This window comes from Andrographis paniculata, unplaced genomic scaffold (assembly GCF_009805555.1).
Source record: "Andrographis paniculata isolate CXL003 unplaced genomic scaffold, ASM980555v1 Contig43END, whole genome shotgun sequence".
NCBI classification, from domain to species: Eukaryota; Viridiplantae; Streptophyta; class Magnoliopsida; order Lamiales; family Acanthaceae; genus Andrographis; species Andrographis paniculata.
The window spans coordinates 1,998,420-2,014,545 of record NW_026137577.1 but is presented as its reverse complement, the minus strand read 5'-3'; the positions used below and the strand labels follow the sequence as shown (position 1 = coordinate 2,014,545).

At 24.0% G+C, this 16,126-nt stretch overlaps 1 protein-coding gene across 1 annotated transcript; it reads left to right on the top strand.

Moving 5' to 3' along the window:
* The first annotated feature begins 2,187 nt into the window (after positions 1-2,187).
* Positions 2,188-11,794, top strand: LOC127251267 (serine carboxypeptidase-like 28). The gene is made up of 9 exons (XM_051274893.1): positions 2,188-2,669; positions 4,011-4,103; positions 5,393-5,485; positions 5,611-5,696; positions 7,214-7,456; positions 7,567-7,694; positions 8,194-8,289; positions 9,420-9,525; positions 11,371-11,794. The coding sequence occupies exons 1-9, from the start codon at positions 2,279-2,281 to the stop codon at positions 11,518-11,520; spliced, it is 1,386 nt and encodes a 461-aa protein (XP_051130850.1). The 5' UTR covers positions 2,188-2,278; the 3' UTR covers positions 11,521-11,794.
* Positions 11,795-16,126: the final 4,332 nt, after the last annotated feature.

Genomic DNA, 16,126 nt, shown 5'->3' with positions numbered 1-16,126 from the left:
CCCTAATTGTTTTAATTTTCTATTTTTATTATATAATATATATGTAAAACTTTTAAAATTTAAGTATTTAGCCATTCTTCTGAATTTAATAAAATTATTTTTATTACAAATATTTAATTCAAATATTCCTAAAAATTTAGTTCAAATATTCAAAACATTAAGGTATATTTGAAAAAATTAAAATGAGAAAGAAAAACTAAAATTTTAGCAGCTTATAATTTTTATTTTAAATTTGAATTTTATTATATAATTTAAAAATGGTTATGTATTATCCCTTAGTCAATGCTTTTAAACATTGTCTGAGTGTAATAATAAACTTTATTTGTCACTTTATCTGGATATATTAAAACACTAAGAAATAATTGTGTTGTTTCGTGGAATTTACACTATTTTTTACTTTTCAGATTTTGCTTCTTTTTTTTTTTTTTTTTAATATCAAATCAAATAATTATTTTTATTTTTTTATATTATACTATAAAATTATTTTATATTAAAAACATGATATCATCATCTATTTATATCGTATAAAATAATTATTCAAATTCAAATTTTTACTATTAAAAAATTCAAACCCCAAAATCCAAACCCACAAACAAACACAGTCGAGTATTTTAATATATATATATATATATATTTTAATGCTATTTTTTAATGGCAATGAAAAAAAAGAAAAATGAATATAAATTTGAATGACAGAGATAATAAATTATTTTTATATTATTCATATATTGTCTCCGTCTCATTGAAAGATTGTCATTTTTCATTTTCGTCCATTTCAAAATATGATTACCATTTTCTAATTTAGTAATTGTGCTATCTACCTAAGATAATAAATACTATTCAAACTTACACTATATTACACAAATGCTGTTACTTTTATGTTACATAATACTAATAGTGGTATTTTCTTCTTTTTCACTACAACCCATTATAATACTAATATTAAAAAATCTACGTGTAAAAAGTAAACGTCAACCTTGCACCGAGACGAAGAGAGTATATTTCTTTTTAAATTTTAGTATAATACAAAATATAATAATATACAATCTTTGTATTCAATATTTTTCAAATTTTTTTTTTAATTAATAATAGTAGATCTAAACAATTCTCCAAACAAACACAATCTTTACAATTGTCAAAATAATCAATTACCTCACATCAACACTTATTTTTTATTCAAAACTTTGAATATTCCCAAACAATTCAACTTATTACAATATAGTTAAAATTTATCTAAACACAAAAGATCTAATTGACTTCTAGTAGCATATTAAAATCAATTTTGGATCTCTACCCTCTCTCTCATACACACATATATACATATGCTAGCATTGACAATAAGAATATGTTCTTTTTTAGTTTAGTTTTTCTTTATTGTTTTTTTTTTTTTTATTGTTTGGTTTTAATTTAAAATTGAATTTTTATTTATATTTTTAATTTAAATAATATTTTTGATATGATATTTTGTGAAAATAATAATATATTTTTATTGAAAATTGTAGAAGTTGAATAATGAAGTCTTTTTATTTGAAATAATAAAAACAACACATCCTTTTCAATTTGTTTGAATAGTGATATAGATATGATATTTTATAAAAACTTAATGCAATGACTATATAATAAAAAAATATTCTCCCCGTCCCAAATTAAAAGATAATATTATCTTATTAGTTAGTGAAAATATATAAAAATTTTTTGATATTTTTGTCATTTGACTTTATATATAAAGTAATTGTATGTGCAATGATATATTTGTAATTTAAGTAAAATTCAATAGTATTTTGATATTAGTGTATGATTATTTTTTTTAATATTAGAAATAAATACTTTGAAGTGAGACATATAAAAATGAAAAAAAAAATCTTTGAATTAGGACGGAGGAAATAAAACTAAACTTAAAATAATATAGCCCAATCTTTTCTTGGAAATACATATAAATATATATGGTAAATTATATAATACTCTCTTCTCTTCTGTTTTAGTAAAAATACACAAAATATTTTATATTTTATTTATTGCGTGAAACACTTTTGTGTTTAATTAAAATATACATAAAACCCAGTCTTAGTCCAAAACTAATGTTTACACATTGACACCAAAACATTGTGTTATTGCACATTTTTACACATTCAACTTCACATTAATAATTCCTTAGCTTCTACTTCACTAATTACAACTTAGCAATCTTTGACCAATATTATTTCTCTAAATCTCTTTAAAATAGTCCAAAACTACAATCTTCAATAGCCTAACTCATTTCATTTGAACAATTTTCACAATGAGAGACCTTATCAACTCTTCTCTTCGACATCGAAAACTTACTATTACATTTTTGCTTCTTTTCGCATCGAATGTTGTTACTTCAATTGATCTCCAACCAATTCCTAAGCAACAAATTCGCGACAAGATTGTCAAGCTTCCCGGGCAACCATCAAATGCAACGTTTGATCAGTATTCGGGATATGTCACAGTGGACCGAAAAGAAGGTCGAGCTTTGTTCTATTGGTTAATCGAGGCGAGCAGAAAACCCGAGTCGAAGCCACTTGTTTTGTGGCTCAATGGCGGACCGGGTTGTTCTTCAATTGCTTATGGCGCCTCGGAGGAGATTGGCCCTTTTCGAGCCACGCCAGATGGAAACTTGACCTTGAGTCCCTATTCTTGGAACAAAGGTATATTTCTATAAACTTTTTTTTTTTAAAAAAAATAAAATAAAATAAAAATTGTTTATAAGATATATTATAAATTGCATATGCATTACCTAGGCTTTTACGTAAATATTATACATATTTCATGTACAATTTCTTACATAATTCATATTTCACTACAAGAAAAAATTATTTTTGTAACAAAATAGTTTTGTCTCTAAATCTACTTTTTCCGTTACTAATGACATTAGAGACGGAATTAGGAATGGAATTACGTTAGCTACGTGAACTTTAGGGACGGAATTCCGTTACAAATATATTATTTCTTTTAGTGTTTGTATTAGCAAAATATATGTAAATAAACCCTATTATATATTATATATATATATATATTTAAAGTATGAGTGAACATTTGGATTATGGTTCAAATTTGAAAAAATTCAAACTAATTTGAATAAAAAAGAATTTGTAAAAAAAATTAAATTAAATTATTTGAAACCTGAATTGAAAAATTCGAATTTGTATAACAAAGTACAAAATCCAAATAATTTAATTCCTTTTAAAAATGTTTTGAAAAAAAAACAAAGATAATTTTTTTTGTCAAAAAAATAATGTCCAAAGAATCAAAACAAAAGTACAATACAAGATTGTCTAACATTTAAATACTTACAAGCAAGCATTAAATAATTAATAATAAAAAAAAAATTCTCAAATAAGAACCAATATATGCTATATCACACATTCTCATAATTATAATATATTATGAGTTTCAAATTTGTTTTATTTTTTAACATATTGATCCAAAAATTAAAAATTTAATAATTTCCAATCTGATCCAATCAAAAAATTCAAGAAACCAAATTTATTGCCATAATTTGGTTGGGGCATAGAATATTCAAATTTTAAGTATTTAATGAGTAAGATAAAAGTAATACTCCCCCCGTTCCAGAATTATAGTCTGGGTTGTGTTTGACACGAGATTTAAGAAATATTAATATTATATTAGTAGTGGATACAAAAGTACGGGTAAAAGACATTTTTGTCCTTTTGAGTTTATTAGTGTAAAAAATAGTGGTAATTGTATAATAATAATGAAAAAATAAGAGTAGTTTTATAGTGATATAGTTATTTATGGAAATGAGACTATTGTTTTAAAACAGACAAAAATGGTAAACAAGACTATTGTATTTGGACGGAAGGAGTATTTCATATATCAATATTGAAATATAAATGAGCTAGCCATATATTTTATCCATATTTAAATTAAAACTATCTTATTTAAAATAATAATCTAATAATAATATTTCAACATTGATTTTTTTTTTTGGATGACGTGAAAATTCGCGGTCGAACTTTTTTGTACAGATGCAAATTTGTTATTTCTTGATTCACCTGCTGGCGTTGGATTTTCGTATTCAAATTCTTCAGCTGATGAAAGAATTGGTGACGACAGAACAGGTCTTCTTCATTTATATATTCATTACACATTTTCTTACATTATTGGGGTTTATTTATTTATTTTTAAATTTGTCAACATACTTGTATTCTAATATAAATATATAAAAAATATTTTATATTATTATTGGGTTTCCATCATCATTTTATTAAAAATATATTAATTTGATAATTTTTATTTTATTTTGGAATAGTAAAAACCTTAAAAAAAATTTACAATCAAAAGAGTTTTAAAAAGAATAAATAAATTGAGCATCTACGTAATATTTTATTTTTAAAAAATAATTATTTGATTGATATTCTTCTTTAAAAAAAATATTTTTGATTAAAAATAATATTCTCAATGTGTGTATGTATACATATACAAACATAAAACTTTTATCATTTGTATTAATACCGAATAAAGTTATATAGATTGTGTTCATTTTGCACTAAAATTTAAATTTCGATTTACATAGTATTTCAATATTATATCTTATAAAAATAAATAATATTATTTTTTTTATTAAAAACCGCGAAAATTGTGAAAAAAATATAAAAAATAAAATTGGTAGATAGAATTGAATGACTGAATTCATAATAAACTTTATATATATACATATATGTATTAGTATCTTTTATGTATTTAAATTAAAACACGGATAAACTTTATATACATAATAGATATTTCTTTCGTATTCTTATCTTTATTTTTTTTTTCTTCATGTAACACATCCTATATTATATTTTCTAGGCTAAATTGCACAAAATCCACATGTGATTTCATGAAATTGCACCAAATTCTTCATACTTCTAAAACTGCGTCAAACTTCCTCGTGGTTTCATAAACTTTGTGTCTAACCCCCTCAACGATCCTTATTTAACGATATTTGACCGCTCAAACTACGAATAAATTTTAGAATCTCAATTTCTAAACCCCTAAAATCACAAATATATTTATTTATTTTATATGTTTAGCCTAAAAAAATAGTAAAAATAAACTCTTAAAACCTGAGAAAAATAACTATTTTTGAGTATATTTATTATTTTTTTAGGGTAAATATAAAAGAAATAAATATATTTGTAATTTTAGGGGTTTATAAATTGAGATTTTAAAATTTATTCGCAGTTTGAGCGCATTTAGGTCAAATACCGTTACATAAGGACCACTGAGGGGGTTAGACGTAAAGTTTATGAAACCACGAGAAGTTTGATGCAGTTTTAGAAGTATGGAGATTTGGTGCAATTTCATGAAACCACGGGTGGATTTTGTGCAATTTAACCTATTTTCTAATTTAAATTAATATTTGCAGCCAAGGATGCATACAAATTTCTTACAAGATGGTTTGAAAGGTTCCCTCAATTTAAGTATAGATCATTCTATATTGCTGGTGAAAGTTATGCAGGTATATATATATATATATATATATACATATATGAAATATGAAATTCAATAATATTAATAATTACATTTAATTATTTAAATTTTATTTCAATCATTAAATTTATTCTTTTTTTTTTTTTTTAATAGGGCATTACATTCCTCAACTATCCAAAGTCATTGTGGATCACAACAAAGGCATAAAAAATCCTACAATCAACTTCAAAGGTTTCTTGGTATGTCATATAATTACTCATAATTTATAAAATATTATGGATAGGGACGACAATGGGTTTAAGTCCAATTATTTAGATATCGAATTGGATATGAGTCATTTATTATAATTTATAGGGTAAACTGTTTTTTTAGTTCGGTAACTGGACCCCTTATCATTTTAGTCCCGTAAGTGGAGCCTGTCGCAAACTAGTCCCATAAGTGAAAAATTTTCGCTGGTTTAGTCCTCCGGCGCCGGAGACGCCCGCGTGGCTCGCCGAAGGTGACGTGTCCGCCAGGTCAGCGACACCTTGCGGACACGTGGATTTATTTATTTTTTCAATTTTTTTTTTATTTTTTTAAATTAAATCAAATTAAAAAATTAAAAATAAGTTTTAAAAATAAATTAAAAAAATAATAAATAATAAAAAAAAAATCCACGTGTCCGCCAGGTCAGCGTCAGGTGTCGCTGACCTGGCGGACACGTCACCTCCGGCGAGCCACGCGGGCGTCTTCGGCACCGGAGGACTAAAACATCGAAATTTTTTCACTTATGGGACTAGTGTGCGACAAGCTCCACTTACGAGACTAATATGATAAGGGAGTCCAGTTACGGGACTAAAAAAACAATTTACCCTAATTTATATAACCCTATTTGAATTGAAGTTAGATCCAAAGTCTAAGGTGGATCCAACCCAAATTCAAACTTAATCTGTTAATATATTAATAATATTTAAGAATAAAAATATTTTATAATAATATAATTATATTAAAAAAATATAATAATTGATTGATAGGTGATGGTATATTTATGTAATGACTAGAATACCTTATATTTAAAGAATATTTGGTGGTATTTAACTAAATAGATGGAATTGAAAAAATATTTATAATGTACAATTAATTTTATAGTTATTAAAAAAGAAATATAAACACTATGGTTTTATTTTAATTTCTACTCGAAATATATTATTTTTTTTTTTTACAAATATCATATCACAATACCAGTTAAATAAAAACTCAAATTAACATCCTATTTTAAATCAATTTCAAATAAAAAAAAATCTTGATTTATTATTTATTTATTAGTATAATTTTATTATAATATTTTTTATTAAATACATACATTTTGATGTATACCGGATCGGAATTCTAATTCAGTTCTAAATTTGAGTTAAATTTCTTAAAAGAATTTTGCTTGTCAAACTTAAGTTAGTTTCTGCGACCCACTCGAGTTTGAGAGGGGCTGTCAAGAGATTTTCGATATTTAGTTTTAAATTTATTAGATTTAGATTTAGATTTCGTCATATATATATATATATTAGATTTGAGTCTATCAAGTTTGTTTTACGCAGCCGGCTTGTATACAGACTATGATTAATAAGCTTTAGAGTTTTCGTAAAATATTTTAACAATTGTCATCGCTAATTGTGTGTGTAATTAATTTTTAATTTTTTTTTTTATTGAAATAAATATATATACATATGAAATAAATATATATATATATGTATATTTATTTATTTATTTTGATGTGTTTTAGTTAGGGAATCCTTTAATAGATGATTATCACGACAACATTGGAACGTTCGAGTTTTGGTGGAATCACGGTCTCATCTCAGATCTCACCTACAAAAGATTAAATCAATCCTGTCCGTTGGATTCCTTTCTGTTCCCTCACGACCATTGCTATTCCGCTCTTTCTGAAGCTTACTCTCAGTTTGGAGATATTAATCCGTACGATATATATGGCCCTGTTTGCCCAGACTTAGGAACTCTTCCATTGGTAACTTTTTTTTTTTTTTTTTTTTTTTTTTAAATTATAATTATTTTATTTTATTAATATTTTCATTTCTTAAAAAAAATATTGGGGTGTGATTTTTTATTTTTTATTAGCCATGGACATTTAGAGGGAATGACCAATGTGTCGTCAAGTACACAAAAATTTATATGAACAGGCGAGATGTCCAAAATGCCCTTCATGCCAACACTACAGGGATTCCTCACCCTTGGCAAACTTGCAGGTATTCAAGTCATTTCACATTCATGGACAAAAACTAATGTTTGTGGAAGGATTTGGAAGAATTTTTATTATTTTTTTCAATATTTTTTTTCTAAAAAAATTATATCAACCATCTGTTTTTTATTTTTTATATTATATTAAAAATTAAATTTACATTCAAAATACATTACAACTATTTATATCGCATCAAATAATTACTTCATTTTAGTTATTCCTTTCATCCGTCTGCCTCTAAGCTTCTAATGGTCACATTTAGCTTTACGTTATTGTACTTAATATTAAAAATATTCTTATATTTGTATAATTATTTTTTTACAAATATTCTTATATTAGTATTACAAGACACTAATGGAAATATTTTTATAATTTTTTTTTAATTTATACTATATTTTAATATAATAATTAATTTGAAAAAATCAATACGCAAAAAATAAATAAAATCTTTACAGTCGGACGAAACTCATATTTATCAATTTAATTTAATTTAATTTAATTGACAGTGATACGGTAAGAGGGAGCTGGGCAGATTCACCAAAATCTATGCTACCAATATTCCAACAGCTTATAAAAGCAGGCATCAGAATATGGGTGTTTAGGTAATTTCCTATATTATATATATATATATACTATCTGCAATTTATTTATTTTTTTCAAAAATATCTAATTAAATATTTTATTTTTAGTTACACTAAAAATTAGATTTATATCATGATATTAAATTAATTTGTTTATAGCATATTAAATAATTTTTTAATTTAAAATTTTGTTGTTATTTTTACCCAAAGCTTAATTCTCAAATCTATAACCAAACAAAACGTTTTAAAAATAGTAAATTTTGTATTATCAGTTTTTGATAATTTTAATATTGTTTTGACCAATAGTGTTATTGTTTGGATGAAGTAGTTTTTTTTATATTATTTCTTAAATATTTTTTTATGAAAAAATTTATATATTTTATTGAATAAAATATTTTTATATTTCAACTACCGGATATAAAAAAAAAAAGGTAAATTAAATAAATTTGTACAGTGAATAGAGAAAATTGAAAGATATAAATAGAATAAAATTTAGGCTAAATTGCACAAAATCTACCCGTGATTTTATGAAATTGCGCTAAATCTCCTATACTTCTAAAACTGCGTCAAACTCTTTCGTGGTTTTATAAACTCTGTGTCTAACCACCTTGGCGGTCCTTATTTAACGGTATTTGACCTAAATGCGTCCAAATTACAAAAAAATTTAAAATCTCAATTTCTAAACCACTAAAATTATAAATATATTCATTTTTCTTGTATTCAGTCTCAAAAAAATAATAAATATACTAAAAAATAGTTATTTTTATCAGATTTTAAGAGTTTATTTTTACTATTTCTTTAAGCTAAATATAAGAAAAATATATATATTTTTGATTTTAGACGTTTAGAAATTAAGATTTTAAAATTTATTCACAGTTTGGGTGTATTTAGGTCAAATACTCCTAAATAAGGACCACTAAGGGGTTAAACGCGGAGTTTATAAAACCATAAGGGAGTTCGATGCAATTTTAAAAATACGGGGAATTTAGTGCAATTTCGTGAAACCACAAATGAATTTTGTGCAATTTAGCCTAAAATTTATACTATCATTATATAACAAAATTTGTCAATTTCATAAAAAGAGTTTTTATTTATTATATTTTAATTTGTTAATAATAATAATATTGGAATTAATTAATTAATTAATGCAGTGGTGACACTGATGCTGTATTGCCACTGAGTGCAACTCGTTACTCACTCAATGCCCTAAACCTTAAAGTCAACACTTCTTGGCATGCTTGGTATATCAACCAAAAGGCAAGTCATTTACCTTTGTTTATTTATTTATTTTTATTTTAATAATTATTATATTGTTTAGATAAATATTACTCTATCAATGTTAAAAAATAATAATATTTTAAATATAAAAATAAGATAAGTAAAAACAGTGAAAGCATTATGATAAATTTATTAAATAATTGATAAGTTAAGTAATTGAGTAAGTAGAATAGATAGTAATAATAAAATTATAAGTGAATAAAATAGTTTATTATAAATAAATTGAGTATAAGTTTAGCGGACAATAAAAAAATAGTATAATCATAGCGGATGAGAGAATATTACACACGATAATTTTAGAGAAAATTTGAGTAGTAAAAATATAAATTTATTTATTTATTTATTATTATTATTTATCAAACATATAATAAACTCTCACGTTGGTAAATTGCATCTATATCACTAGTGTTTTGATTAATTTAAATGTGTGAAAATATCGTACTATATTTGTCTCACTTTAATAGTCTAAGAAAAAGTGCAATAAATCAAAAATAATATACATATATATTTACATAAAATATATAAAAAAAAATTGTGTAGATAATATAAAAACAATAAATATATAAATATATTAGTTTTTTTGAAAAATGTATAAATGTTTTTTTATTTTTAAAAACAACTTATGTGACTGTTATTGCATGTACTCTCTCCGTCTCATAACAAGGTATTCATTTACCTTCTGCGTTATTGTACTTAACGTTAAAAATATCTTTATATTTGTATAAGTTTTTATACAAATGTCATTATATTAGTATTATAAGACACTACTACAAAAATTTTTGCAATTTTTTCTTAATTTTTAATACGTTTTGATATATTAATTAATATCCAAAAATCAACATGCAAAAAATAAATGAATACTTAGTTATGGGACGGAGGGAGTATTAAATACCGAACCCCATGTTATGCAAAGTAAGTATTCTATGAATAAAATAGGGTTATATACTTATTATTATTTTTTTATTAATATGATGGCGAATTGTGCTATAAAATTTATACAGAGAGTATTTTATGCATTTTATCTTATAATACAAGTACTTTATTTATATTATCATAAAAATTATACTCTGTTCGTCTCTTGAAATTATCAATTTTTCTATTTTGATATGTCTCGTAACAAAGTATCAATTTTTTTTTTTTAAAGTAACTGTACTATTTATCTAACATTACAAATATCCTTACAACTTATAATATATTACACAAATGTCATTACATTTATATTACACAATACAAATAAAGTTATTTTAGTCATTTCTACTATATTCTCACTATATTCCAATATAATACTAATATTTCTAAAATTCTGTGCAAAAAGCAAACAGATACATAAATATATGAGACGGAGGAAGTATAAATTTTGGCTTTGTACCCTTTTAACATTATAATTTGATTTTGCACATTTGAAAATTTTCTTTTCTTCGTTTAAATTTCTCATCGAACATCACATGATTTAAATGTAAAGAAGAAAAGTGATAATTCAACATACTATAACAAAAAAATTATAGTTTGAATTTCCTAGGTATTATTTTTATTGGAAAAAATTACAAAAACTATCATTTACGTATACCCAATTATTTATTTTGATGACAAAATATATTTTACACGTTTGTATAAGTCGTTATTTTTGTCATCTGACCACATATCATGTTCACACAACAGTTGTTTCATGTGCGGTCGGATGACGTAAATGACAAACTTTGCAAACATGTAAAATAATAATGGAATATATGCCGAGAATATATATATATATATTCAAATTTTCCTATATTTTTTTTTTATTTATTGAATATTGATATTAATTTATGTTTATAACTAACCAAATAGGTTGGAGGGTGGAGCCAAGTATATGAAGGATTAAGTTATGTAACAGTAAGAGGAGCAGGTCATGAAGTTCCACTCACAAGGCCTAAACTTGCATCGACTCTTTTTAAACATTTCTTGGCCAACAAAATTATGCCAAATCATCCTTATTAATAACCCTTCTCATTAAGTTTCAATTTATTATTATTCTTATTATTATTATTATTATTATTATTATTATTATTATGACGTGTAAACTATAGCTGCTACCTGAAAGTGCGCACTAAGTAAATCCTCGTCACAAGTCAAACCCCTACACCACCAGACCATCCTTTATGGGACCAATTTATTATTATTATTATTATTATTATTATTATTATTATTATTATTATTATTTATTGTCGAAGATTGCCACGTGGTATATCCATGTTAGAGGCTATATTAGCATATGTACGGTGCAGTACAGTATGCCATTAGACAGATGATTAGATGGCGACAGATGATTCTATTTTTTTTTAGTATGTCTCATAGAAGATGATATATATATATATATTTTGGTAAATTTATCAATTTTAAACATATTTAACAAATATAAATCAATTTAATTAAACTTATAAATCAATTTAATTAAACTTCTAACATTTTAAACGTACAACCCACTCAAAATCTCTTTATTTCTATCTCTATCATAAATTAACAAATATTTTTATCCACTTTTAAAATTCTTCATCTTTTATAAAACTAATTTATGGTAATGATAAATAAATAAATATATTTTTTTATTCATTTGTATTATGTAAAATTTTATTATCTACAAAATGATATACATATTGCATATAGAGATATAATTATAAAAATATTTAAAATACAAACAACACTACACCTATAAAAAATAATAATAAAATATTATATTAACTTATTATTAATAACTTAATAACCCACGCTACATAAAATATACCGTTCCTAACAAAAAGCTTCATCTTTCACGGGACGAAGGGAGTACTATTTAAGCAATGACAAGTTAAACCCAAAAGTAATTTTTGTACGTGTTTTATTTAAAAGATGCAAATTATAAAAAGATACTTCCTCTATTTCACTCCAAAAAGATTATTTGAAATTTTTTAGTAAATTAAGAAATAATAATATTTTACTCTCTCAATTCAAAGTATTCTTTATTTTACCATATTTATCTGTTACACTCCAAAGTATCAATTTCTATTTTAGTAAAAATAATCATACACCAATACCAAAATACTCTTATTTTTTACCTAAATTACAAATATACCATTACACATACAATTACTTTTTACCTAAAGTCAAAGGGCAAAAATATCAAAATTTCTTACACACTTCCATTAACTAATAAAATACTATCATTTCTTAAATCTACTATAAACTCCAAATGACCCATTTGTACCGGGATAGAAGGAGTATTAGTTAGTGGAAGTGTATAAGAAATTTTAACATTTTTGTCATTTGACTTTATATATAAAATAATTGTATTTCTAATAGCATATTTGTAATTTAGGTAAAAGTTAAAAAATATTTTTATGTTAGTTATAATTATTTTTATTAAAATAAAAACAAAATACTTTTGAGTGGAACAAAGCAAAATAATAAACATGGTACTTTGAGCGGAGGCGGAGAGAGTATTACATACGAGACAAAGATGATATAACTATTGTCCAATTGGCTAAATTTCGAACCCAACCTGTAACCCAGAACCACGTATATACCTCGGACAAGTCTCCAAATTCATGTTGTTTTTTGTTCTCTATATATTGATACTATTCATTTGGTATTATTCATTTTTTAAAAAATATCAAATCAAATTTATTCTTTATTTTACAAAATATCAAATCAAATACTAGTTTTTTTTTTTCTTTTTCAAACTTTCAAATTTCAAAAGTTTTCAAAAATCTCTGTCTAAACAAATGGAATTCTTTGGGTTGCCCCTTAAATTGATTTTTTGTCTAAGCAAATGGAATTCTGTCTAAACAAATGGAATTCTGTCTAGTCGATTCTTTTGGGCATGCAAAATCTTGTGTTAGTTTGCTAGACTAGGTTTAGGATTGAGGATTGGTTTGGGTATTGTTACAAAATGTTAGTTAAATATCAAGAAGATAAAAATCGAGATGGGGAATTCAATACCCGTTCGAATTACAGATTCAAGTCACAAATCATAAATAGATTCGAGCTTCATCGTAAGTTTTATTTTTCAAAAAAAAAAAAAATAGTAATTTTGTAGGGATTGGAGAGAGGTTCTTGTTGTATATTATAATAGGAAGAAAATTTAAATTTTAATAACCACAAAAAATCGATCAAGTCCACTTATTGCCCCAATCCAATATTCCATTGATCCATTTACACAATTTGTGAGAAATACTTCATTCGTCCGCCTCTAAGGGTCATATTTACCTTTTTGCGTCATTGTACTTAACATTAAAAATATCTTTTATATTTGTATAATTTTTTGTACAAATGTCATTCTATTAGTATTATAAGACACTAATTGAAGTATCTTTGCAATTTTTTTTTTTAAATTTGTACTATGTTTTAATAGTATAATAATTAATATTTAAAAATCAACACACAAAAAATATATAAACCCATAGAGACGAAGGTAGTACAATTTATGAAAAATTGAATTGTTTCGCATTTGCAATGTGGGATAAGAGCCCCTTCGTATTTTTTCTTCCTCTTTCACTTATTTAATATCCAACAAAAAAAAAAAAAAAAAACTCTTTTTAGAGTTAATGAAGAAATCATTCATTCAATTGTTTGAGATTTTGTGGCCTCATTTTCTTTCTTTACTTTATTGTTTTTCATTTATTTTTGTGTTCCATAAGTTGCCTTGTGAATCTTGGAAGTTTGATTGTTTTTTGGAGTATCAATTTGTATACCATGTAAAATAATCTCATATTATTAAAAGATTTGTGTATATATATAGGCATGGATCAGGTGATGATCTGACCTAGTCAGTATAGTGTTGTATTTGACCGGATTAACGGGATAATCAATATATCTTTATATATATTTCAACATATTTATAATACAATATGTATAATATATTATAACTTAACATATACTATCTTATAATATAACATATGTTGAGGCATATAAAAATATATGCTAGTCATTTGTATTACATATATTAATCCGATCAAATCAATAGGATACTCATTTGATCGGATCAGCAGAGAATCTGCATCCAATATATATACACATGTATACAAGTAAGATAGCTAGAGAAGATAATCTCAAGAACATCTATAAAATGAAAGAAAAAAAAAAAAAAACATAAAAAGATTGTTATTTAAATAAACAAGCACTATGAAGAATTGGTTTAAATAATTGGCATTTTGTAGCTATCAATTGGCCCCATTTTAAAGACTTTTAAAAGATTTCTTGGACCATTCTTGGCTCCTTTTGCTTTTCCCATAATAATAATAAGTCATCAAAAAAATAAAAATAAAAAAATAAATAAAATAATAATAATAATAATAATCCTGATGAAATAAATTAATTCAATATGTACTGTAGTCTTCTTCAAGATTAGATTAAATATTTTATTATGAAAATAATATAAAGTGTAAGCACTGATCACAATTAGGCATAAAGATTGGAATTTTAAATCGAACATTGTAGTGGAAAGTTGGAGACGGGCGTAAGTTACTTTTCCACGTATATTAAAAAAATATATATATATATATTTTTAAAAGTAAATTCGTACAAATCAATAAAATATTAATTTGATTTGATTAGACATAATTATTTTAAATACGATTGATTTATTGAAATCTTAATTTATAATTATTTATATTATAAAATAATTATTTTCATTAATATATTTTTAATTATCTACTAATTACACTCCTCTTAAAATATCGTGTCTACAGCGTAGCAGACACGGTATCTGGGACGGAGGGAGTATAATTTTTTTTTTCCCTTCAAACATACTCCCTTTGTCCAACTAGAAAGTATACATATTTCTATTTTGGAACGTCCAAGTAAATATTTCATTAAATACCTCACTTTTTTCCACAAAATACTCTTATTTTATATCACATTATTATTTTTACACAAAAAGGGCAAAAATGTTATTTTACTATTTTTAACTATTTACTATAATTAAAATAATATTATTTTTTAAATACCGCGCTGAAAGTAAATGTTGATTTTGTGTGTGGACGGAGGGAGTACGATAACAAAAGTAAAATATTACTACTATGTAAGATTCCTTTTTAGATGCATAGTTGAAGGGTTTGTTCATGCAAGTATTTATTGTTTATTTTAATTATTTCATATAAAATATGAAATATTAAATTTATATAACTCATTTATTTCACTTGAAATATATATATATATATATATAAAATAAAATACAGGCATATATTTTGCGTAATGCTTGGGAATGAAGAAAAATAGGGCTCCACTTATTACACTGATTTGAAAACTCCCTTTGTTCTTTTCTTGCCCTTGACTCTCAATGCAATTATTTATTTATTTTTTTACTATTTGATTTTTAAGTGTTTTTATTAAAATATATTATCTATTTTTAAAAAAATAAATTACATATAAATCACTATCAAACAATATATATAACAGGCTAACAGCTAGTATTCCTTCACTAAAAAAAAAAAAAAAAATAATAGCAAAAAATAGATATATTTGTTCACTTTATATTTTTGAATTTAAGCAATTTTTTTTTTTTTTTTTTTTTTTTTTTTTTTTTTATGATAGACATGAAAAATTATATTGATAATATAAAAAATATTTT